The 27,745-nt window shown below is 32.3% G+C and overlaps 1 protein-coding gene across 2 annotated transcripts in view; it reads right to left on the bottom strand.

Moving 5' to 3' along the window:
- Positions 1-27,745, bottom strand: part of LOC106457969 (protein scribble homolog) — a 256,183-nt gene that overhangs the window by 79,402 nt on the left and 149,036 nt on the right. For both annotated transcript variants that reach the window (XR_002610285.1, XM_022384070.1), the window contains exons 15-24: positions 24,788-25,191; positions 17,941-18,081; positions 13,559-13,700; positions 12,295-12,437; positions 9,298-9,375; positions 5,734-5,856; positions 4,059-4,364; positions 3,472-3,564; positions 1,627-1,806; positions 186-1,142 (exon numbers count right to left, since the gene is read on the bottom strand). Coding sequence is in view for 1 of the 2 variants with exons in the window: in XM_022384070.1 (XP_022239778.1) it covers positions 186-1,142; positions 1,627-1,806; positions 3,472-3,564; positions 4,059-4,364; positions 5,734-5,856; positions 9,298-9,375; positions 12,295-12,437; positions 13,559-13,700; positions 17,941-18,081; positions 24,788-25,191 (2,567 nt within the window). In the remaining variant the exon portion in view is untranslated. The remainder of the gene's footprint in view (positions 1-185; positions 1,143-1,626; positions 1,807-3,471; positions 3,565-4,058; positions 4,365-5,733; positions 5,857-9,297; positions 9,376-12,294; positions 12,438-13,558; positions 13,701-17,940; positions 18,082-24,787; positions 25,192-27,745) is intronic.

Genomic DNA, 27,745 nt, shown 5'->3' with positions numbered 1-27,745 from the left:
TATTTTATTTAAAAGTAACAATAACAATCAAATTTACAGATTTAATGACTTATAGAAGCAAAAAAATATAAAGTCAAAAACAGTATTTTTCATTACAGAACAGGTTCAGATAAAAAAAGGTAACTCACAAGAATAAAAAGAACAATGGTAAGGAAGGAGAATTTCACACAGACGTGAAATCTTACCTCTTCAAATTTGGGAAGAGCCAGAACATTCTTATTGACTTGGATATTAACATTTTCTGTAAATGCTGACTGGCTGATGGTTTCTTTGAATGTTCCAAGACTTTTAAGTGAAGTCAATTCTGATCCTACCAGTACAGAGGGCTCTTCTTGCCGAATGGCTACTGCCATTTGAGAGTCATTTAGCTGAAGACTTGAACTACTCACTGGAGTTATTTCAGCTCTCTGTAAGTTTGTTGTATGTAAGTGAATGTTTTGAGATGACTCACCATACATCTGTGGTTTCTGTGAATGAACTGAATTTATTTGGGATGGAGAGTCGATGTATGCTGGAATTGATATAGATGTATTTAGGGGCAACTGCGAATGCATTGTAGAATTTTGTGGCTGGGAATTGGAATATTCTGGAAGAGTTGTATTTTCTGTTTGATGTGGCTCTAAATGAGTAGAAAAGACATGGGCTTGAGAGTCAGGATATTTTGACTGAAGGTTTGAAATTGGCACATAATTTGCATACTCATGTCTCGATGTTGGACTGCTGGTATAAGTGGCTGAAAAAGGCTGAGAATGTAGATCAGCATCTGTGAAACTGGAAAAGCTGCTACATCTTACAGGCTGTGTTGTAGTGGTTGGCACAGTAGGGAATGCACCCAGCATGGAAGGATGAGAAAATGGTGTTGTTGGGCTTCTGGCAGTGAATGTACTAGTGGTTTGAGTACTGGTAGATGGATAAAGGTATGGAGATGTTCCCATAGGATCACTATTAAGGCCAGGTAGTTTAGTGAAGATGGAATATGTTGGCCTTCCATCTTTTTTGTAACTGCCCACATAGGATGGTCTGTTAGCCATGTAAGAGTCTGAAGAATACAGACTGTTATTAGACTTTTGCATCTCAAGTGTTTTAGCAGATTTCTCAGGAATGACCAGCTTACTGGGTTCTTTGAATCCTTTAGGTACCAGCTACACATTACAAATAAATCTGATTAAAATATATTACCATCAATCTATAGATATTGAAGGAATAAACAAAAATTTAATATTTGAAGTAATTTTTCAATTAGATATATAAAACTTATGAAACAACAAGATTATGTTCTTTGACCAAAAACATAACAGAATGCCAAAAGCCTTTGTGATAGAAAGTACAGAAAATAATAAATCATAACTAAAGAAAGCTGGTAATATGAGCACTTTCAGAAATTATAATTTTCATTTTGAAAGGTGAATTGTGCTAAAAAGCTCTATTTAAACTTTTTTTTAATGTCTCAATATAGAAGATTTTTCTAGTCTTAAAAACATTGCTGCTTTTAAAATCGATTTCTTTCTCTCATCTCTTTTCAAAATATCAAAAGTGACCTAACTTTACTTTGTGTTTGATGCTATGTTTCAAAGACCTAAAATTCTTATTTAAATTGTTTTGGTATAAAATCAAAAATTTTCTTACATTGTCTCTTTGGACAACTATTCGGACAAATCGCTCTAATCCCATAAGCATGCTGACTGCTTGGTCATGACGAGCATCCTCTACGTCCACTCCATTAATTGACAGAATTTTGTCTCCTACTTTTAGTTTTCCATCTTTGGCAGCAGCTCCATTTTCAGCCATACATGAGATGTATATACCCTGTAGAGAAGATAGAAGATGTAAATGCCTTTAATAAGACAAACAAAAGCCCAGAGATTTTTGAGGAGTAAACAAAAGAAATGTAGGAGACCTGTAGAAATATATGAAGTATATAAATGCTTTCCTAATCCAACTTAAAAGAACCTATTAAAGATACACAAGACTTTATGGCCTAGTAAATGATACATTATATGCATGCTTCTATACAGTGTATAATAAAGAAACAGACATCCTCTAGAAATGAGGATAAATTTATAAATTCTGTGAATGATTCTCAGGTCTTGTCTTTTTCCATTATAATGATGCATGGTAGGTAATCACTTATTTAATATTAACAAGAATTTGAGTTCTATACCAAATATAGAAAAAACACACCCATAGACCTAATATTAGATAAACATTAGAGTATTTAAGAAAAATATAACAATTTGCATTAAATGCTGCATAATATAAAGCATTTTTCAGTAATCTTTAAGAAAAGTGACTGAACAAATCCATTGGTTTGTTTCATGACATGATACATCTCATACAATTTCCATCACAGTCCGAAATCAGTCAAAGTCTAAGTGGTGTTGAGGGTTTTAGGAGTTATAACAGCTACAACCTAACAATCTTTCTTCCCTGAGGTTATCTATCTTGTGTAGATAATTGTGACAAATCTTCCAGGAAGTTCTAAAAATCAGCTATGGTCAAACCAGACATCTTGGTTTGACCAGTTTTTGGAATATTGTCCTGCTGTCCCACTACAAAGTATCATGCTTTTCATTTTTTTCAGTACTCTAACTTTTTATACTTGTATTCAGTACTATTGAAAGCCTCTCAAAACCCTGTTTATTTGTTTGATTAAGCACAAAGCTACACAATGGGGTATCTGTGATCTGCCAACCACGAGTATTGATACCCAGATTCCAGCGTTCCAAGTCCTCAGACATACCGCTATGCCACTGGGGGGCCCTCAAAACCCTGAATCAAGGGAAATTACCACACAGATAAAAACGACTCAGTTTAATATTTGCTGCTTCCTCTGAAGTTGGCTAAAGAGTAGGCTGCAGCAGATGACATGATGTCACTACTGGATACATCAAGATGAAGCATTCACCGAGTATGTTATTTTGCACCTGCCAAAACAAAGAGAGATATTTGAATGCAAATGGCAGGTGCTTTTCACAGCCAATGTTCAGTTTCAAAGACAAGGAGCACTTATTTAAAGTAACTCAAGAGTGAAGATGGTTGACAGTTATTAAGAATTTTACAACAAACTTCTGGCCAACACAAAGTTACTCAAAAAAAATTCACTCTTCAGGGAGGTATCTGTAGCAGCAATAATGTAAACAGCAATAACATTTTCATTTGATGATATTTATTATTTGCATATTTCATTGTTTATAATTTTTCCTAAAAAAAAAGAGATGGGGTCCCAATTTTAATGATTTAAAAATTGGAATACCTTAAAATCAACTCATTATCTACTATGCCATCCATTATATTCTAGTCAACTTCTTGAAGATTAGCTATTAGGAGTTTAATATTGAAATCAAGTGCTGAAGATACTTATAATTATTTAATATTAAGAAACTGAATAAGAGAAAATTCTAATTAGAAAAAAAAAGAAGTTAGTTATTGATTTACTTAACATAATCCTAATATAACTGTGTAAAAACCTACTTGACTGTCTTCTTTAAAGGAATCCGAATCATGACCTCCTGATATGCTAAGTCCAAGTCCACCATGACTTCTAATTAGTGTAGTATAGACAATCTGCAGTTAAAATTTATCATTATTATTAACAGAAATTGAATGGTTTGAAAAATGAGCTAAAATCTTCTTCATTTCTTAATACATTTTGGATCTTTTTATTCTTGGTAGGAAGAAAGAAAGTAAACTATCATCATAAAAAAGTTAATATGCAGGTGATCTCATTTTATAAAATTAATTGTAATTTAGTGCATATATTGTATTAACATTTTCAAGTGTATGTTCAAAAGCAAATATTTATAAAAATTAAAGATTTGCTTTCGCTTCCCAGAAGGTATTATACAGGCTTCTGTTATTAAGCATCTTTGCTTTCAAACACTTGCCTAAAGACACAATTTTTTTTAAAAACCCGTGGTTCAATTTCAAGAAGAAAAATTATATATAAACAACAGAGTATCTTTCTGACACACAATTATCACAATCTTTATGCGTGTACCTTAATATATAGTGAAATTTTTCAAATATATCTGATTTATTGAACTTTAATATAAACACACCTCATGTTTCATCTCATACTCTACATCATCAGAGAGAGGGTTGAATGTTGATACACTAGAAAATTCATGAGTTTGTTCTGAAGTCTTAGAGTTACTAACACCTTCTTTTTGTTGTTGGTTTACACGACTAAGTAGACCAGGATATGGAATAACAGCATCTTCTGCTACTGGTTTTGACAGATTCTCAGAAGATAACTCCTCACACTCTAGCTCTGCAAGATTGTTTACTCTTTGTTCCAGACAAGGTGTATCCACTTCTTTTTTTGACTCTTGATGTTCTTTGAATGGAGGTAGTGGAGATGGATCCTACAAATAAATAAGGAAGAAGGTCTGTACTTAAGAATTTGATGACTAACATGATTAAAAAAAAAGAGAGGATGACTGGGCAAATATGTTTAATGTATAGGATAAATCTCATGTATATATACATTATTGTGCATAAATTAAAGACCACTATTCAGTCTCTTGTGAAAAAGGTGTCCAAGATGAAATATACTAAAGATGCCAATCTAAAATCATTATTTATCTGAATACCTTCCAAATCATGTATTTGGCTTGAATAAATTCTAAATGAGCTGTAAAAATATCAGAACTGAACAGCTATGTTTCTGAAAATTGAGGCAAGTAGCTTTTAAAAGTTTTAACCTGTGGTTATTAACACTGAAGTCCAACTTCAAATAATATTTCTATACATTCATATATTAATTATTTATTGTAAAAGTATTAAAAAAACATTTTTTCTTGAGCTTTAGAATATTATTTGCTTTTGTGAAAACTAAAAAGTGGATAACATTTTCTTTAGTTTGTGACTATTCTACTTTCAAGTATGAAATATCGCCTCCAAGATGCACACATTCTGATGGAGTAAGACACAGCAAATTAACTTTATATAAAGAGGTCTAAAGTTAGCAGTCAATTTTTCCAAAAACAAAAGTATTAGCTACTGGAATTAAAAAAATAATCAAAATATTCAATGAAACTGGTACCATGATGACAAGAACAGGCCCAGAAGACCACCTAAGTTTTCCAGATCAGGAAAACTTAGGTGTGTTTAAATTACATAATAGAGTATGAAAGTTTAAATCAAATTCAATTACCTGAATTCTGAGTAAAAGTTCAGTAATGCTTTGCTGATATTGTTTGTCATATACTAGGGGAATGTGATGAGAACTCCTTCCCCAACATATTCAAAGTAATCAGTAAAGCTCAAATGAGACTATGCTACGGATGAAGAAGACTTCTAATTTTTCAAAAAGAGCTCAAAATGAAACAATCAGTAAAGAGCTACTGAATTTTTACTTGCAATTAAATTGGGTTTAGTAAGTTTTAGTTTTTAGTCAACAGGTAAATTTATTGACACAAATATCCAGTAGTGAAAGAACTGATATGGCTTTTACTAAATTAATTCATCAGTTTTGGTCCAATATATGAACTTTCATGCTAGTTTGTTGAAATATTTTACATAGAGAACTCATCTATTGACTTCAAACAGTTTTATAAATTTCTGTACAGATCTGATTGAATAAAAAACAACATACAACTGTAACTTTTTAATTTGGTGCAATGTAACTTCAACAAATAATTAGATCCTTATATCTCAGATAATTATGTAAAATATAAAAGAAATGCAAAAATGCAGAAACTAATTCTTCTTTGACGAAATCTTAGCTATTACCTCAGTGTGGCTAAGGAAGTTGGGAAGTTCACGTAAGATCACTAGTTTGATATAATTTCCAGCTGTCTTCAGTATCTCAACAGCCTCATAATGGTCCACATTTACTACAGATTTTCCATTTACCTACAATTTTAATAAAATTAAAGGAAATTACTGTATGATTATTCTACTTTGCTTATGCAATCTTATTCCAGGTAAGAAAATAAAAACTCTGAACAATTTGTGATCCATTTCCTTATTTTAGCTAGATATACATACATATATGTACAAGATGGTTTTTGGAAACAGCTTAAACCCCTACGCTTAAAACAGTTTTTTTTAAAAGGTTCAAGCAATATAGTTTAACACAAGGTATGATGTAGAACTCTAAGTATAAAATAAATCTGTGGAAACTGCAAACAAGCATATATTATTTTGCTAAGGAAAGCAAAAATCAAGCAATTATGTATTTATTATAAACACCTGATATATATATATATATCTAGCATGAAAATTATAATCAGATTTTAGAGATTGCTGGAATAGATATAAAACTAATGTACTTCTCATCATAACTTTGAGATTCCAATAATTTTTGTATATAATTTTGTTGAAGAAGCAACTAAAATAGAAGTAAGCTTTGTAATTTAGGGTTATATCAGACTTTCTTTATAATATAATTTTGTTACTTCAGCCAGCTAATTATTAACCTTAGAATTATTGATGTTTTAAACACATTTTTTTAAACTGTTCTGAACTAAATTACTTGTGGGTGCAAAACTTTCAGGGTTACAAGGTTCCTATTAAAAACATACAAGCAACTTAAAAAATGCACACATATAAAAAAAAATTGAAATTGATGCCACTAATTACTGCAGAGTTGTTGTTGTTGTTTGTTATTAAGTACAAAGCTATACAAAGGGTCATTTGTGCTCTGCCCACCATGGGTATCGAAACACAGTTTCTAGCAGTATAAGTCTGCAGATATACCACTGTGCCATTGGAGGCTTACTGCAGGGTCCACTGATGCATTTTACACGAGTGAAGATTTATTTTACTCACAATGGTTAACTTTTATATGTAAAATGTTACTCTGTATAATTTATAAAGTTATCTCTGTACCTTTGTAAAAATTTTCTAAAAGTATTTCAGAACCCCCACCCTCCCCTCCAAGCCAGTTCATAATCAGGTTTGAAACTCTTTAGTTTCAAATTTTCAAAAGGTGTTTTTAGTTCATTTTATTGTTTTTGAGACCACCAATATAAAAAAAATTATGTTTTCAAACTATTTGACTTAGAAAAAAGAAACATGTCAAAAGACCACAGATATTCAGCTATATTTAGTATGTTGACAAATTTTATCTAATTTTGTTTAGGGGTCAGTTCTTTACACTCACTGTTATGATGTAATACAAACAGAGAACAATATAAAAACAAATCAGTAATTTGAGGGTTAAAAGGAAACAAATTACAGACTTTTTCATAATATACCGCTAACTTACAAAAAAACTTGAAAGTCTTGCACCTTGAAACTAGGCAAGGGTGAGTACTTGTATTTATTTAAAGAGAATTTCCCAAATACATATCAATAGTATCTCCTTGCCTAGATTTCATGTATTTTACAAGGACACATGACATCATTAAGTTTTAATAAAATTTTATTTGACCTCTACTTGTAAAAACTCTATCTTGTAAAAATAAAACTGTAATTGAAATATTTCAGTTCAATTATACATTTTATTAACATTTATTATGGATAAAGCTTAGAAAAAATAGATAAAATATAAACCTTAATTTCCATTTTTGCCTCCTTAATTATAATTTTTATTTGAGGAGTAGAAATATTTAAATTTCCTGCTTGCATTGATAAAATTTGTCAACATACTAAATATAGCTGAATATCTGTGGTCTTTTGACATGTTTCTTTTTTCTAAGTCAAATAGTTTGAAAACATAATTTTTTTATATTGGTGGTCTCAAAAACAATAAAATGAACTAAAAACACCTTTTGAAAATTTGAAACTAAAGAGTCTCAAACGTGACTATGAACTGGCGAGAGCTTGGAGGGGAGGGTGGGGGTTCTGAAATACTTTTAGAAAATTTCTACAAAGGTACAGAGATAACTTTATAAATTATACAGAGTAACATTTTACATATAAAAGTTAACCATTGTGAGTAAAGTAAATTTTATGTGTATATATATATATATTAGTTTTAATGATATATATTGTATTCCAAACTTTATTTTAATAAACTGGGTTGGTACATGATGTCATTAGTCTTGTGACTATATTATTGCTAATAAACATGTGTAAAACAAGGCTTTCAGGTTAACAATTAAGTATACATCTATGTCACATCAGCAACTAATTTCTAGGAAAAACTAATTAGAACCCAGTTGACAGGTGTGTGTGTGGAGGGGGGGATTTTGAGTTTTGGAACATAACAATTGAAATGTTATTGAGACTACTATTTGGGATGGGACTGGGGAGGGACAATGTAGTTAACTACATCAGTGAAATACCAATATGCAGTGCAACCAAGGCAATCTCAAAATTAATTATAGTATTTCTGCCTTTATACTCGTAGGAAAATCTTAAACATGTTCCAGATCTTAGATCTGGCAGAAATTAAGAATTATGTCACAGTGTTGTATTTATTTCATTATAAATTGTAAATGTACAAAAGGATTGAAATTTAGGTTCAAAAATGTTCAATGATTATCATGCTTTATGTCTGAGGTTTTTGTGTGTGTGTAGTTGCAGTTATGTATTATTAATTTTTATCAGTAGTTATACATTAAGTAATTTACACTACCAATACCTCTATATGTTAAATGTTTTGAGGTTATATCATGAAAGAATGGTTGAATATAATAATGTTAAAGGAACTTAAATATTCCATACACATAATTCCAATTTTCACCTATTATTATAAAGATAATGGGAGTTTTACTGAATAAATTACTCAGATACATATTTAAGTACTTTCCCTTCATAAGAATGATCTGTACCACAGTCTACAGATGTATGTGTGTGTGTATTAATATATATATATATATATTTTTAATTTAAAAAATATTAAAATAATAATTATAATGCAAGACTGCACTGGAACTAAGGTATACTGGTCTTAATGGTATTATCAATAAGACACAATAAAGTATTGAAATTAATTGGTGAAGAACTTGTTTATTTAAGGATGTTTGTGCAAAGGTTCTTAATGGTTATCTGCACTAGCCATCCCTAATTTTGAGCTGATAGATTACAGGGAAGGCATCTAGGCAACAGCACCCACTGTCAACTCTTGGGTTTTTCTTCTCTGATTGAACATCACTCTTATCATGTATCTAAAATTCCAAAACATGATTTTTTTTTTGTATTAATAGGTTGCGAATGATGGATCCCCAATTCTGTAGTTTGGAAAGCTAACCATTGGTCCACACTCAGCACACAAAGATCTTATTGAAACAAATATGTCAAATAGCTATTACAATGAATGCAGGTAGATAACAAGTTTTAATAGTCTTGGTTCTTGTTCTTAGTATTCTTCTTTTGTTTTTAATGTAACACAGAATTTTTATTTACCATAAGAACTTTGTCACCAATCTTTAAGCCTGACTGACGTGCTGGTCCTCCATCAGTGAGACGAGAAATGAAAATTCCCTAAAAAATAAAAAAATGCAGAATATATGAGAGAATATGTCATCCTAATTTTATACGGCTAATACAAAACCAAGCAAAATGAGGAACTTTCCATGGTGTTTAAAACTTGTTATTTCACAACCCATATTGTTAGAAATAATAATCAGAAGTAACACAGGAAGAAATTGTCAAATTAGCACACTGTAAACAATAAATACGAAAATAACTTTGGAAAATCTGAGTCTGAAATTTACAGATTATCAAAGAATGTAAAACCAGTAAGTTTGTTTTATTCCTATACTTTTTAGAGAATGCTGGTTGTACACCATTTAAAATAAGTAGGAGTACACATTTACAAATATTGTGTGAATGAGCAAATATTTTTGATAAAAAAAACAAAAAATTCATATAAAACAAGAAGTGTACTATATGTGCATGGCAGTTCAAAACAGCCATGCTTACCTTTCTATAATTAGAAAGACAATATAACTTTATTGAGCAATCAAGTTGTAAATAGGACTAGGATAATCCTGAAATATACTCACAGATGCATATTCTCACAATCACGCATTTAGTTTTAGTCTTTTTCTTTCTGTTAATAAAGGAAAGGGCATTCCCCTCTATTCCCCCTTAATTTGAGTATTGTCTTTATTCGTGAATATTCCAGAATATTTAAAAAAATTTTCATGTAGGTGATCTGCATTTAGTTAACACCCTTGTGAACAGGATGTAAATAGTCATAAACCTGTTTTAATTCTTGCCTTAGGCTACAATTACATATAACACTCAAAGGAGTATACAGTGATCTCTTGAGCCACCTATGTTTCATGTGAGATTTGCAATACACTTTTATTGGTGTCATCTTCTTTTACCAAAGTATGATTTTACCTGTGAATACCATGAGCAACTAAAACATGCAATAGGTGAAGATAAATGTGGCCCCCACAGAAATATTTCCTTCTATGTTCCCCAAAACTTGATTATAAGCTTTTACAGGCTGATGTCTACATTTATTAACTCTTTCCAAACAGGCATCATTTTCTGTGCATGTCACAAGATTTTACTGAGTTACATTCAAAATTTAGTTAAACTAATTTATTATCATGGTATACCAATAAACTTGGCATCAAAACATAGCTAATAATTCAAATTTCAATATAAGTGTTAGGTTCTTAACTTTATAAAGCAATGTTTAAAAAATCCTGAATTTCCCCAAGTCTGAGAATTGTGATATTTGCTCATTTGATAGATTAAAACTTTGGCTTTCTATTGGTTATAAATAATATAGTATTAAACATAAGAGAGAGCAATTTGTGAAATAGAGAATGTGATAGGTGGGCATGGCAAGAGAAGTCTGATTTTCTAGTTTATGTCTCTGTAAAACAATAAGATTGAAGGCTATACAAATTATACTTTACCTGAGTAATAATGATATTATGAATGGTTCATATCAAATTCCCTACTTTTCAAAGGGGTGGTAAATAAAGTGGAGAAGAGGGAAGACCTATAGACTTATTATATTACATTGTTTTCTGTATATAGAATTATCTATTTTGCTTTCAGTTGAAACTTTATTCCCACAGGAAACACACAGGTGAGTTTATCTGAATTTTTAAAGGCTCTTGTTGCATAGTTGGAAAGCCAGAAAAATGATGATAGTTATATAACATTGTCTACATTGTATGTGTTATTATTCTGTGTTAGGTGCATTATTTGATTAAATAAAAAACTATTTAGTGCATTGTACCATTAGTTTCAAGAAGTAGGGTTAAGTTTCATCAACAGTTAACAGCAAAAAAACAAAACAAGGGAGAGTGAGGTAAGTACTATATTTCTTGTTTTTCATGTGATTTCTTTATTTATTGTTATAAAAGTAACTAAAATGCAAAAATTAGAACTTTTTAAGTTAGATAAGATTAGATCAGGTAAAATAAAGAAAAATAAAATAAATTTTCATAAGGTATACTTGCAAGTAACCTGTGCCTTACATAATTTGATAGTGTAGTGATTTACAACTTGTGTGCTGGGATTATTAGTCAGACATGGTTCAAAGTGCAATAAAACAATAAAATTTAAGTAGAAACATATGTATACTGTTATGAGTTTTAAGCTATTTAGGATAAACAAATATAGTTTCATGTTACAATTTGAAGTCATTCTAGAAAGAAAAAAAGGGTAATTTAGATTTACTTGGTATTTTTTATGGTGGTTATTAGGTCGGTCAAATTGACTAACCTCATATAGAGTTAGGGTAGAGAATATAACAAATAAAATTTAAAGTTTTACCAAAAAAAGAAAACATTTGAAATCTATTTAGGAGGTGTTGGAGATTATGCAAATAAAATTTGACAATTTTCAGATGAAGAAAAGTATTTTAAATCTTTACGTGAAAAATCACTTTGCACTAGGAGCAATCAACACTTTGACTCCATATATTCATGGAGAAATTTTTAGTAAAAATATTTCATTAAAAATACTGATTTTTTTATCTACAAAAGACTCTTAATGCTTTTCTGAAGCATGTGAAATTTTGTGAAGAAAAATAAAACATATTAGAAGTTATAGTATGTAAAAGTAAATTTGGGGTCATGAACTTGGCCGATATGACCAAGTCTGTAGCAAGAGTGTTAATAAATAATTATTTTGTCTGTGTATATCCTAATCAAATTTTACTAAAATTTATCTCTTACTTCTTACTTTTTGTTGTACAATAGCATGAAAAATTACAAAAACTCTTAACCTTTAATGGTGACTAGAATTAGTGCAATAAAACTTTGATTCACTCAAAGAAATTATGAATAATTTGTTCTATAAGGTAATTCTATACTCTGTTTGTAAGTTCCAATTTTAAAAAATATAACTTTAATCATCTGAAAAGAAGACATGAACATTTCTTTTATATGAATAATATAAAATACAGTAAGCCATAAATGTACATACCTCATCTTCACCTTTGTAAGGTGTTGAACCCTTGCCTCCTGCAATGCTAAGCCCTAATCCTGATGAATTTCTGTGAATGATAATGCTATGCACATCTTCTACCATCTCTCCAGGCACAGGGCTAGTTGTAGTGAGCTGAGAAGCTGCAGAACAAATAAAGGTATGTTGAAACTTCAAAAATCTACCCAAGCATATGCTAAATTAGATAATGAAATTTCTTGTGTACGAAAGTAAAACTACAAATTTAATAATAAATAAATGGTATGACAGTTGTGCAACTTTTTAAAAGGTAGAGAAAGAAGAATATGTTAAATTTTGATATTTTGCAGCTGACTTTTATCATTGAACTTTAGGGTTTTTTAAGAAGAAGTGTACAATAGTATTTCAATAACAATAATATCTTATGACAAATATAATTACAGTAATACCCTGTTTAGTACTCAGGAATGGTTCCTGAGAATAGAGCTCTAAACAGGGTAATTTTAACATTACATATATGGAGATATGTAACTGAAGGCATTGTTTCTTATCTGTGAATGATGTATAAGTGCTTTATTTAGGTACTGGTAAATTTAACATAAATTACTCACTATAATATCCTCATCGCTGGAAAAAAAGCATTTTTATTAGCCTGCAATCTTGTTTGGTTACAGAGCCATCAAATAGAAAATCAGACCCCTCCTGCCATGCCCACCTGTCACATTCTCTCTTTCAGGATTTGTCAGTACATGTAGCTCTCACTTATGCTTACAACTATATTAGTTATAACCAATAGACAGGCAAGGTTTTCATCCATCAAATGGTGTATTATATTATGTTGTTTTATGTAGGTGTATGACATTTTGATGGTTCATATTGCTTTGCTAGAAATGTCAGAAAAATTGTGATAGATATGGGACATTGTTTTTTGCATGTTATTATTCTACGTTCTTTGTTGCATTATTTTATTGAATAAAAATTATTTAGTGCAATACTACTATTAGTAGTGTTCAGAGTATTATGGATTTTCATAATGTTTTTTCTCTCTCATAAAAAAAGAGCTATATAATGAATCAACTTAAAGCAAGGTCTTACTGTAATTATAATCATGCTACACCAGCTTAGGAAAAGCATTCTCATTATAATAGATTGTCTTACTGGCACATGTGATACTTAATTTTACAAGATACAACATGAATAAAACAATAACTATAAAATCAACAAACTCATAAATAAAAGTATTTTTCATCTTTCAAAACTATCAATAAAAGATAAAAATGCTCACCACTTCCTGGAGTCAGTGATCCCAAACTGTCTTTACATCTTTCTATTTGCTGAATGGAAGTTTGTGGTTGAGGAGGGGAAGGTGGAGGTGATGGGAGAAGCTCCTCTTCTTTTCTCATTGTTTGTGCCAGAATTTCAGAGACCTTTAAAACAGTAAGAAGTATAATATTAATGAGACAAAAACACACATAAGACTTAACTATCTTAATCATAAGTCTATTCAGAGTTTAAAACTATTTGTTCTGTTGTCAAAAAACATTATTGACTGTTTTTCAATTATGAGATCCCACACAATTTCTATATAACTGAAATACAAAATAGTGAAAGCTAATGTTTGTTATATTTACTTCAATTTACCTCTGTTTCAAATTGAGCACTTCAGAAAAATAATTTCAGAAAAAAGAAGAAAAGTATTAACTTTCAAGGTTGTGTATGTACCAGAAATGGTAAACCTAGCCCCATCTAACCCAAGTATTTGTAAAATGAAAAATTATTTTATGCTCTAAAAACTTATGATAGATCTCAGCTGTTTAATACTACTGAAAGTTATAATGTAATATTTTACACAAGAAAACTACATTCTTGAAATTTCTGCATGAATGTACCAAATAAATAACTCACTTTCTATACTATAAATTTAGTATTATGAGCAGCATAAGGAACGAACTCTTCAAAAATTTTTAATTATTGCATCTGAGTAACAGTTCAAAAGACTTTTCACACTTATCTCTTTTTAACACTTCATTCGCATTGACTTATCACACAGAGGCGCTAATGGTATATAGTCCATAGAGAAAGAGAACCCATCCTATATTTCTTCACTCATTTATTCAGATTTCTTGAACTCTTAATAATAGCCACATCTACACAGCCTACTCAATAAACTACACAAACAATATCATTTTCAAGGCATGTTAATATTGAAAAGATCATTAAACAAACATATTGCTTTTTAAAGAGAGCAACAGTATATAAGTGGTTCAGATAAATATGTGAGACTTATATTGTTACACTATCATATTATGTCATTCAAAAGTAACAAATACTCGAATCTGATTAAAACTAACACTAGTGAGACTAATTTTAATACATTCAATGTTGTAAGTGGTCATTGGTATTGGTTCAGTAAATTTTTTCATAGCTTCTGGCATAAATATATTCATACCAGTTAAACTACTATGTACATGTCACAGTTGTAAAAACTGTCACACTTGATCGTTCCATATTTAATAAATAATATATGTTTATTCAGGAATACTAAGGTAATGGTTTTCAAATTTTCATGCAGGTTTCCTGCATGTAGTTAACTGACATCCTTGTAAACAGGATATATAAGGTTGAATACTTATGCTAGTACTCTATCTTAGACAAAGATTGCGTACCAACATTCACCCTGTAAAAGCTCAAACTTGCTTTACCCTGTTTCTATATCATTACTACACTGGGGTGCAGGTCAAACTCAAGTCAAGGGATGGTGCAGAAATAGAACTTTGGACTAACTTAAAAAGTGTAATATCATTATTATTGTATAGACATGCCTCTTACGTGCTCCAACAACTAAAAGTTAGTAATAATAGAATCAGCCAGTAACATTTTAAAGAACATCATTGTGAATGAATATTTTGTTTCATCTGTTCACTTGTGTTTCCTTCTTTTTCATTGCTGATAACCCATTAACTGCAGATGACGGATATTTCCGTCACTGAAGTTCTATGGCTCAGCTGCGAATGACGGAAATATCCATCAATCGCGCATACATAACTATAACTCTATGTGATTGACGAAAATTTCCATTTTATTGTGATTGATGGCAACTCAGCTTTATCTGTGAGTCAGGGTATCAGATTGGCACTCCCACCTCCAAGCAATCAGTGCTCAAAAGCTATTTAGTCGGAGAGGATCATTTCAAATTTTTTTCCTCCCTTGAAATGGCAAAGTGGGTTATTGTTGATGAAGAGCTTTGCCAATACCTATGTGAAAGCAACGAATCAAGCTTAGATTTATCCTTTGATAGTGAAGAAGAATTTATTAATGAAGTCACAATTGATGATTTATCTGATAATGAACAAACAAATGTACCAAGTACTTCGCAACTAGCGTGGTCACTCATTGGAAGCAAAAGAAACTTTTTTACTTTTAGTGGAGATTCGAGTGTCAAAATAAAGGAAACCAATCTTGATAATGTTTTGGAGATTTTTGAATCTATTCAAAATGCTGAAATAATATCGAAAATCATCTCGGAAACTAATGCGTATGCTAATGAAATTTGCAAACAGAAATTCATCTCAGGATTATTGAAGAAAAAAGTAGACTACAAAATTGGAAAGACACAATTGTCGGCAAAATGCGTGTACTCGATGCAATGTTGTTAGTGATAGGAATAATCAAAAAGCCTGATTTTCAGATGTATTTTTCAAAGAATCTTGTGTTGGCAACACCTTTTTTTTGAGAAACAATGCTGAGAGATAGATTTCTCCTTCTCCTGCAACACTTGCACTTCTCTGCTTCTAAAGACTCTTCAGATAAATTATATAAGATTAGAGATATTCTAAACTTATACAAGGAGTCTTTTCAGAGTGCATATTTCCCTCAAAAGAATATATGCATAGATGAGAGCTTACTTCTATGGAAGGGTAGATTAGGATGGAAGATGTACATCCTGCTAAAGTGTGCTCGATTTGGAATTGAGGGCTACTTTCTTTGTGAATCATGCACAGGATACGTGTATAACTTCGAAGTTTACACTGGAAAGGGAAAAGATTTTCAAATGCCTCCTTGTGCTACTGAAATTGCACCTGAATACCTAAATCATTCAACGAAAGTCGTCCTGCATCTAATGACAGACCTTTTGGATAAGGGCTTTTATCTTGCAATGGATAACTATTACTTTTCACCACCTCTTTTCAATTTTATAGTTTCCCACATGACAGATGCAATTGGAACTTTGTAAAAAAATCGAAAAGAAATTCCAAAGGAAGTTTCAAAAGCAAAGCTAAAAAAGGGACAAGATATTACCATGTATAAAGGTAAACTTATGGTCATGCAATGGTGAGACAAGAGAGAGGTGATAATGATAAGCACTACCCATGATGCTGAAAGAAAGACTGTAAACGAAGATAACTCGGAAAAGAGCAAGCCTCTTGTGTGTATCGATTACAAGAAGGTGATGGGAGGCGTGGATCATATGGATCAAGTGATTTCATCCTATGATGCAGCTAGGAGTCATCTAAAGAAATACTACAAAAAATCTATCTTAGATTCTTTGATATCGTTGCATTGAATTCCTTTATAATTCATAAGAAGCTTGATGAAAAGAATACATTGCTAAAGTTCAAAATAGAACTCGTAAAGTGGCTTATTGAGAAATATGGGGAATGCACCTCCAAAGCAGGAAGATATGCCCAATCATCATCTCCTAACCGCCTCACAGTGCATCGCTTTCCAAACTTTACTCTTCAAAAAAGAAGGAAAACCTGGAAGATCATTTCAATGCTGTGTTTGTGCCGTGTGTGAAGACTATAATGTTGGGTTATGCATAGTACCATGCTTTGAAATCTACCATACAAAAGTCGATTTTTCTAAATAAATAAATAAATAAATATATATATATATATATAATAGTTTCCTTCTAAACCATTTTCTTTAAAGGAATTATATTATTAAATTAGCAAGGCTATGTTTTTTATTTATGCTATTTAAAATCTTATTCAAGTAAGAAAAATTAACTGAAAAAAAGATAAACTAAAATAGTTTACTAATTGCCCTAAAAATTAAAGTTACCGCAGTAGTTAGAAAATGGCAACTGAGCTGCTCTTGCTGCAGTTAATGGGTTAATGTTCAATTTATTCTCTGCTTACATTCTCTTAATCTGCTACTTATTGTGAATTACTTACAGCTTATCTGTTGACAAATCAGTGTACTTGAATACCATATTCATATTCAGGGAAATATTGAATCTGTTCTTTGGAACACATTATTTATTGCTTTAATATATTTTCTGAAGAACTTTCCAAATTTTTAACACAGTCCTATAAGATACTTCAATATAATAAATTGAAGTAAAATCTGTTATAGTGTATTCACACACACACACCTCTTTCTCACATTACCTGTCATGAATATTTTTATACAGTGGGTATAAATATAATAGATAAAAAAGATAGATTAGAAAGTACAAAAAAAACTACAATTTTCTAAAAAAAACATGTTTTTATCCAAAACACTTTCTTGACTGTTAATGTAATTTTTTATATCTTATTATACAAGTGAGCTGTGGTGCTGCTTTAAAAAAATGGAATTATGAAACTATAAGCATTACTTTCTCAATAGAAAACTAAATGTAGCTGAACACAGGACAATCATGGTTTGCATATTTAAAATTACCTTTTCTTCATCCTCTTTTGAAGTAGATGGATTGATGCGTTTGTTTTTCAGATGGTGTGGAGTATCCCTTCGCTGAAGTTTCTGGTGATGTTCTGGCTGGTCCTCATTGTCTGAGGTAAATCCTACTTTTCGTTCATCAACCTAAGAAACATTTGAAATCTGGATAATTCTAAAAAGACTGATTAAAAGACAGTTGCCTCCTTATCCTATTTCAGTTGGAAGAAATGTTTTTTTTTAGATATTTATTTTAAAAATGTTCTCCAGATTTACTTAAAGAGAAAGTTATAGTTTAACATTTTTAAAAATATGTAATGTTGACTATAGTACTTAAATGACTGTGTACCTCAAAAAATCTTATTACAATATTTGGCTCTACATCTTCATTAGAAGCTTAACTTTCTATAATGAACTCTCTATCCCTCAAATTACGAATGGTTCTTAATATAATGTTTGGTAACAGGTTTTATCCTGCATATGTATTATTATTGCCAGATAATAATTCATACTTATTTGTTTGTGTTTTCATAGTCAGCCTTGAAGCTATTTTTTGAAGTGCAAGGTTTTTGTCAAGGGTATGAGTGTATAAAGCATTTTTATCTACTTCTTTTTGTTGTTTAAATGTATTAATTGCTATTTTTTACATGAAATACAACCAGTATTTGAAATATTTGAATATGAAATTGAAATTCATATACAGGTTTGTTATTAACTACTGTGTAGAAATGCAGTCCACCAGCAAGGACTGATGTTGTCGACTTGACAATTTTTTTCATGAAATTTCTTGTATTTTTATTTACTATATTTAGCTTTCAAATCTTTTTTGATTCTGTTATCACCTTTTAATCTCTTCATGACAATGTATATTGAGAAATAAATAATTAAAACTTTTGAAAAACAAATAATTTTAATCCTCCCCACCATTTTACTCTAAGAAACTTGTTTATGAACAAGGCATAAAAATGAAGTTGAGTAAAATTTTATTTTTCAACATATTAAAAAACTATTTATAAATAAGAAAATTTTATGCTTTCTGCAGAAAAAACATTATTACAAGCATTGAAGCAAATGTTTTACAATATCTAAAAGTTAACTCTCACTATAAAAGAAACTTTCAAACAACCAATACATGGTTTTGTCCCTCAGTTTGAACAGCTGGAAAAGTATATTGATAGCCAAAAATAAAGCCCATGACACCAAGCCAGAGAAATCTCGGCTTTAATCTAGGACTTTGTTGTCTATGTTCAATTTATTCACCGAGTTATATTCTGGCTCTTTGTGCATGAGGACACATTGTTTCTTCTAAGTGAAAGTTCATGACATATATAAAGATGATCTTCTGTAATGTAACAACAATAAAATTTTCTCAGCAGCTTTGTTCTTGCTTATAGAGTTAGGTTATTCAAATTTTCATCTTAGTCAAGAGGATATAGAGGGCTAGACCTCTTGAATTTTTAAAATTAGAACCAAGTGTTAGGACTTAATCATAAACAAAGTTTATTTTCTAAGTTAAGTGTTTCACACCCTGTAAATAAACACATTCAAGTAGATAAGGTTTTTTAACTGACTTACTCTTGTTGATTTCATTTTACATTTCATAGATTTCACTAAATACTTTCAATTATTAAAGACACAACACAAACATAAATAAACACTAGACAACCAACAAAACATTAGATAAAACAAAGTTTAACTTGTAAATAGTTTTGTAATTTCAAAGCCTTATCCGCAAAAACTAATAATGTTTTAAATTTTCTTTTTAGATAAAATTTCTTTATAAAAGCATTTTGTTCTTCTAATAAATATTATGTTAAGAAGTCTTAAAAAGAACAGTATCAAATAAATTACAAGTTTTAGCATTATTTATTTAGATATTTTGCACAAATGACCAGTATAAACATTATTAGTTTGCAAAATTTTTACTTTTTATTTTACTGGTACTCAAGTAAACAGCAAAAGATAACTTAAAATCCCTAAGACACATCTTACTCTGTGGTATGCAAACATACTATGTTTCTTTCTCCCTTAGTATATATATACATATATTTTTCAAAATTGTTGTTCATATCAAGTACAGTTTCTTAATTGAAAAAGTTGGTTAAGGAAACCACTAAGTTCCAATTGCAATTGTTCCACACAGAACTCATGGGCAAGTTTGTTTTAATGTTGAACATACTTTATAGAAATCAACAGAACATAACTTATCTTAAAGTGAAAAGAATGGCAATATCTTGATTAGTATATACTGCCATGCTTTCTCAGTGTCATATTCTTGGCTTTACAATCGTTTGTTTAGCTTGGTTTGTTTTAAATTTCTTGCAAAATTACAACACCTCCACAGCTGAAAAGATGAACATGTTCAGTGACAGGGATTTGAACCCACAACCCTCAGATTTTGAGTCAAGCTCCTTAACCAATAGGGAATGCCAGGCCTGCTTGACAATGGAAGATCAGAAGGATAAACTACGAAGTGAATCTCAATTTAACTAAACTGACTGAGCTTAAAAAATAAGTAAATAAAACAAACAGAATGTACACAATGTATGATACAAAATGAAAACAATCTGTATTTATGTCAAAGACAAAAACATACTGTGCACAGTTGCATTAGGACACTGGACAGTTGCCTTCTACTGGACTCATGAACTGATTAGCTGGCTTCCTTCTTCAAGAAGTTTCACATCAACAAACCCACTTCAGATCCAGTGTAGTAATGTTTAAATCCAATGTTTCTTACTTAATGGAAAATACTGGATTTACCCATAGTGAGACTAGCACTACCCATGTAACTGTTCGTTCTCATTCAACATGGCAACCTCTAGGTATCATCTACCCCTACCAGTGAAGGATGGTGTTGTGTCTACATTTGAGCACAAATAAGCAGCATTACAGCAATATATCCCATGAATGGAGCAGGTTCTATCTCTAGACTAAAGACAGCTAGAACGAAGTCCACTTAATGGTTTTCTGGACAACATGTTATGTGAAAAATGTTAATATTTTCCTTACCTGAAAATTTATTTCTGATAGATAATTACGTTTCTGCACCTCTATTAGGTATTACCTGACACACAACTGCCATAGAATTTTCTGCACATCCCACATGCTTGATGTAGATTTTGGGTAAATATTCCCAGTGACGTAATGACAGAAATTTGGCAGGATCCCATGACATCAAACATATTGAATGTAGTGTCTATTTGAACATTATAAGTTTTTGTTTGTGTGTATATGTGCAAGTGTTTTGCCTCCTCCTTCTTTTTTTTTTTTTTTTTTAATTGTTGAATGTGTACATAAGGAATAGTATGCAAAAAGTGGTGTCAATAAATGTGTGAGGGGCATGGAGATCAAACTTGATCAGTGAAGAAGTTGGTATAGGAAATCAATAGGCAAAACTCGACACACTAAAGCCTCTGGGTAGACAAGAGAATAGTAACTGGAGAGAGTCGAAAACCAGAGACACCTGAAACCACCCAGTGATGTAAATAATAGGAGATGAATGTGGTAGAAGTACACATACCAGACTGCAAGGTCTCTACCAAAGGTTTGCATCGAAAGGAGGCAAAAGAGGTTGTAATATGAGTAATCTAATGGGAAGTGATGTCAGAGAGAGGTCAGTTGGACTAACTCAAAAAGGAGTATGCCAGTCAGATAAACTAACAAATCTAACCAGTTACAGTGGAAGACCCTAGAGGAGGCAGTAAGCCTTGGGAAAAGCATACAATAGTTGTGCTCATGAAAGGGGGTAGTCTGAGTGGGATAGCAATGGATAGCCTTAACTGGACATAAAAGACAACTGTGAATGGAACAATCACATAATGATGAAAAAGAAGGGAGAGAGATAGGAGAAAAACAGCTGATGTACCTCCTAGCAGTCCAAGTCTTTGTAAAAAAGAAGTGGTCAAGGAACAAAGCAATAGGTTCTTACAATATATAGGATGGGAGGAGGCAAGGCATTAATATTCAAATGAAGATGACCACAAGCAAGTAGAAGGAGAAAACAGCTGAAAAAAAGTGAACAGTGCTGGGCAAGAGGCAAAAGGTGTGGATAACACTGTTCGGTAAATGGAAATCATTGAAAGACACAGGTGAAGTTTGTTTCTTTGTTGGTTGGTTGGTTAAGCACAAAGCTACTCAATGAGCTTTCTGTGCTGTGCCCACCATGGGTACTGAAACCTTGTTTTTAGCATTATAAGCCTTCAGACTTACTGTTGAGCAACTGGGGGACTCAAGTAAAGCATAGGTACCAAATATGGGTGCTTTACTGGAAGATGATGTAAGAAATAACCATAGAATTGTCAAAATAGATCCTCAAGAGATAACCTGACAACTGCAACTGAAGCCAAGCCCAAAAAGTTGCAGACATCTCAAGAATGTTGATAAGTAGAGATCACTTCATTGGAGACCAGACCCTGGAGAGAGTGGAGGCATTGGGAACTGCCCCTTCCAATAAGAAAGGAAGACATCGGTGGAAAGATGCAAGTCGGGTGGTGGTGATGGAAAACTCTGGGTTGGGTTATGTTGGAAATATCAAGCCACCATGACAATCAGGGAGGGAAAGATGAATGGAAAGGCAGAAAAGCAGAGAAGGGATCAAAGGACATGTGACTCAGATTCTCCAGAGCCCAATGAAGTGGTCTCATGTGTAGAGAGAAACCAGAAACCCCAAAAGTGAGAGATCTTCACATGCAAAAAGAGAAGGAGAGTGAAGAGCATATAATACCAAAATCTCCATGATGTGAAGTTTCAAAAAAGATGACAGATCCCAGCCAATATGAGAGTCAAGAAAACTCCCAGGAAGATGTCAAAGATACAAAGAATTGGAAGAAAAAGGACAGGTGAGAAGATGAAGAGAATGAGAAGTGGAGTATGTAAAGCGGTGACAGATCTGAAGAAAGAACTTGCACAACACAAAGTCACCAGTGAAAGGAAACTGTATATGAGCAAGGAAGGAGAGGCAGGCACAAAAGGTTCCAGAACCAAGAATCAGGTCCAAGGAAGAATCACCAGTGAGTGTCTTGATGGCCCACCCATAGGAAAGGGAATGGTAAATAGAAATGACAAGATGAAGAACAGGAAAGGGGCACCCCTATAGTACTTCCAAGATTGGGTAGCCAACAGATGTATCCATGGTCTAGTGAGTCAGGAAACCAGGGAATTGAAGTTTATTGGCAAACAGCCCTAGCCCAAGAGGCCAAAGAATCAGGAACACCTCTAAAAATTGGTGCAGTGAGAAAACAGGCAAGACTTTGGTCAAAGAGAGAGGAAAGGAGGCAGACACCTGAAAGAAAGGGATCCAGACTGAGGAGACCCCAAGAACAGAGAAACCAAGAAAGAAAGAGATAAAGAAGCAAAAGTGGCAAACAAAGAAGAACATATGAATATGTTGTCATACCATGTTTCACCACAGCCCTGAAAGGTCATGGTAATTTAAATATCCACTATAATCATAGTACCTTGCCACAGATTAAAATCTGAGACCTGTCACATGTCAGGCTTTTGTTCTACTAAGTGAGATACAAGGCTAACTACTAAATGTCAGCTCCATAAATAAATAAGGCATCTCTGTTTACATAATTGAAGGCAATGCTTGAAGAGGAAAAATTGGATCTCAGGAATTTTTTTTATTTGTTATATTTGTAATCATTGTTTGAAGTAATACAAAGAAGAAGTGTGGTGGCTAGAAAAAACGAAGTTGCAATCAAAGGAATGAAAGTGTAACAAAGAAAAGTAATGTAGTACTAAATAAAAAAAGGCAGTGTATCAAAGTGACTAGAAACTCGAAGAGCACAGAAAAAAAAACACTTCTGAATACAGGAAGTGCTGTAGAAAAAATGAGCCTATTATCATGTGCTAGCACTCATGGGAATTACTGCACATGGAGGTTGTCACTTTTGTATAGGTGCAAGGCTACAGCATTATGATGATCATATCATAAGCTGGTGCAATATCCAAACTCTTTCTTTGCATTCAACTCAGTTGACGTTAAGTTTATTCAGACATTTTTTGGTGGGCTTCCTATTATTCTGAGGTTTCTACCAAATTACTCTGAGGGAAACCAATGAATCTAAGAATATCACAACTCCACACATTAAATGTAAAAATAAAACAGGAGCAACTATATGTAGGGTGGGAGTTTATTCAAGGCTTGTGGCACGTGCAGGAATTTTCGAGGCAGTTGAATACAAGGTAATAGCTTTTAGTGATGCAGAGATGTAGGTAATGTTTCTGCAGCATATATTTAGGATGATAAAGTATACAATGCATGATATGCCTGCCTGCATACCACATCAGTGTTAAACAGAATGATTTTTAAGATTAAAATGTATTAAATTTTAACCCAAATAAAAGGCCTTCTAGTAAAGGTGCCACTTAATACACTTATATTTTAAACTTGATTGTGTTCGTGTTGAAATGAAGATTTTTTCACTGATTTAACTTGTATCCTGGATCTTTCTTTGCCTCAAACTCAGTCGAGGTTAAGATTATTCAGATATTTGCTCCACAATACATTATCTGCTGAGCTTCCCATTATTCTGAGGTTCCTACCAAATTAATCTAAGATAAATCAGTACCTTAAGATTTCATTCAGCAGCAATACTGTAATTGTTGATGACACAGTTTTTATTTCTCAGTTTTATTATAATATGATGATAAGGGCTGTTTTATAGCAAAGACATATACAAGAGGAAAAGAGATTAGTAAATTTATCATTATTGAAGTGTTTCAATCTTTTGTGTTTAAATAGTTGTTTCTACTTCATTTGTATGGGTAACACGTAGAATTGTGGTATGCTCGAGTTTCTTTAAAAAGTGTTATCGATCTATTTATTTATTTATACAGAACCTACCATTCTTGCAACACTATTATTAGACTCTTCTGAGGCAGAGTTCACATCTGTCTCTGGGTCATCTTTCATAACCACTTCTTCTCTAGAGCAAATGATTCCTGAAGTCTCATTTGAAGAGTCTGGCAGTGTGGTACAGCTGATTATAGAATGTTCGGGTGAAAGCTGAGCATAGGAATGGTCTAAGGATGAATCTTCTTGGTCATGAGTTGGGGAGATTTGGATACCAGCCTCCTTTACCTGCAATTGTTCTTCCTGTCTGAGATAGGTAGGTCTTTGCTGAAGTACAGGCATCTCATTTTTTTCAAGTTCTTCAATAGATGAAATCAATTCTTTCTCTCTCTTATGCCTCAAGAAACTCTTTGATAAATGAGCAGGTGCCTCTTGTTTATCATTTGTATCATCCACTATCAAAAATAATGCCTTTAAAATTTCAATAAAAACTAAAAACCAGGTGAACAGTATTTTCACTTACCTGGATCTTAAATATAACAAAAATATTTCTTAACTTCCAAAAGTTCTCTTTCTTAAATTACTTTTTCATGAAATTTCTTGTATTTTCATTTTATCTATTCAGCTTTCAGATCTTTTTGAATTGTTTTATTTCAGCAATATGCATATTATTGGGTATTAATGCAGCTCATTCAGTTAATCTTTTAGTCAACAAGCACTGGATGGCTTCTAACTGATAATGTGCATTTGCACATTCATAAAACATATGTGACTGTACATTTAATCATAAATCTAGATTTCTGATTAATTTGTAAACTGTTGAAAAATAAAACATTTATTTAGGAAACCGTTCATGTCAACTGTATATTCTTTATGGTGACCTTCTAGTTTTGCAGTGCTATTAGCTACAATTCAGTAATGTGACATAGAATAGATGCATCTATTTTGAATTTTCACTGATAAATTACTTTGATAGTGGCATAAAAACTGATAAATATTCAGATTTTTATGAGACAAAATAAACATATATCAAAACCCTAACAATATTTTAATTGCACCACATGATAGATTAGTTCTTCCACTGAATTAGCATTACAATGCTGGATTGAACTGCTAGACTACACTAAAATAGTTGTCATGCTTTCATAACAACAATTCACACAAATTAGACATTAAAGATTTTCATGATATAAAAGACTGTTTGGTTTAAATATTAGTGATTAATTTATATTTGTGAGTGAATATTTTATTATTTTTAAGTTTTGTTATAATAAGAGTTAAAAGCAGATGATTGTAGAAGGTTTTGCTAATAACTAATTGGTGTCGAAAATATAAATCGTGGCCAGACGACTATGTAATAAAGATATAAGTAGAATGAGACGAGACTTCAAAAGGTCATTTCCATTGCAGGGTGAGTTTGTTGTGGTCTGTGGGCAGCCATACTAAGACCCTTTTGTTCAACTTTAACATGTCGATCCTTGGCCTTCTTGTTATAAAAATGCTCCTGACAACCTTGAGCTGCATACAAACTCTGTCGAGCAGGTTGACAGGTTTCCTCCAGTCAGTTTCTGAGGTCTAACACATACTGGTATGTGTTCCTTACTTCTGACTCTTCTTCTCCTGTCTATAGCATATTCAATATTTGCATCAGACCTTGTACTGTTCTTCCATACAGTAACTTGAAGGGTGAAAATCCTGTACTGGCTTGTGGTACTTCTCGATACTGCCTCAAATACTATGCTCATCTATGAGGGGCATCTCCATCAATGCCACTTTGTTTACCTTCCGTCTAGGTGTTGTACTTTGGCATATGTCACACAACATGCAGAATCTATTTACATCTCCAATTACTCCCGGCCAATGGAAATTACTGGTGATTCTCCCTGCTGTTTTCTTTGTTTCTACTTGTCCTCCCAAAATTGATTCATGAGCCAACTTCATCACTTGAGTCTGGTATTCTGTTGGTACTATGATCTGTTTAACTTCCCCAGTATAACTGCCTTGATAGATTCTATAAGTATCTTTCCCATTTGTTTTGTGCTCAACTTTCTTCTGGGCATTGTCCCAAAGTTTCTGCAGTGAAGGGTTTTTCTTCTGTGCTTCCTTCAGTTCCTGCAAACCTAAATTCGGGATATCGCCTTTTGACATTTGCAACAGCTTGATGTCATGTTTGCTCTTCTTTTCTTGAGCTCTGGTGGTGACAGAAGATACTTCATCAATCTTCTTTCTGTCTAGTTCCTCAAAGTTTCTCCTACCTGGTATGTTTCCTTTCACCAAGTCGTGTATTGGTTCCTTGATACACATGACCTTAAGATCTCCTACATAATATGGAGTATCCACCTTTATTTTTGCTATGGGAAATTTTCTCACTTAATTTTCTCAATTAGCACACACAAGGGTACCTTGTCTGTCATCTGATCATTGGATACTAAACTGGTTCTCACTGCTGCACCCAGTATCTCGTAGAACCTTCACTTTCTTGTCCCCAACATAGCCTTCACATATTGGCATATTATGATTTGTTGGCATCTCTTGATATTTATCACAAGCTCCCATCACTATAGGCACTGTTGATACATTTCCTAATTTGAGCCGACCATTAGTCATGCACTGATCAATCAAGTTTTCTTGTACCGAATTTGACAAGTAGTCTTGATTTTCTTTCTTCTGGCAGCAGCATCCATAATGCCAGTCACTCTTTTCTTGTTTCTTCCCAGCACTGTCTTTGTAAACGGCTCCAGCTGGTTTATGTTGAGGTTTTTGCTGTTGTTTGCTGGTAATGGACTTGCATTCTTTTGCAATGTGCCCCATTTTATAACAAACATTATATTTCTTTTTCCCTTCTGTCGAATAACCTCCTGTCATCTTTGGTAAAATCCTGCTTCTGGTCAGCCATTACTGGTTTCCAATTTATATGGACATTCTTGGACTTGCCAGTTATACTACCTCTATGCACTTCCATATACTGTTCTGCCAGCTTGATCATCTTGTCTACATATTTTGGTGCTC

This window comes from Limulus polyphemus, unplaced genomic scaffold (genome assembly GCF_000517525.1).
Source record: "Limulus polyphemus unplaced genomic scaffold, Limulus_polyphemus-2.1.2 Scaffold399, whole genome shotgun sequence".
In the NCBI taxonomy this organism is placed as follows: domain Eukaryota; kingdom Metazoa; phylum Arthropoda; class Merostomata; order Xiphosura; family Limulidae; genus Limulus; species Limulus polyphemus.
This window is presented reverse-complemented; position numbering and strand designations above follow the sequence as displayed.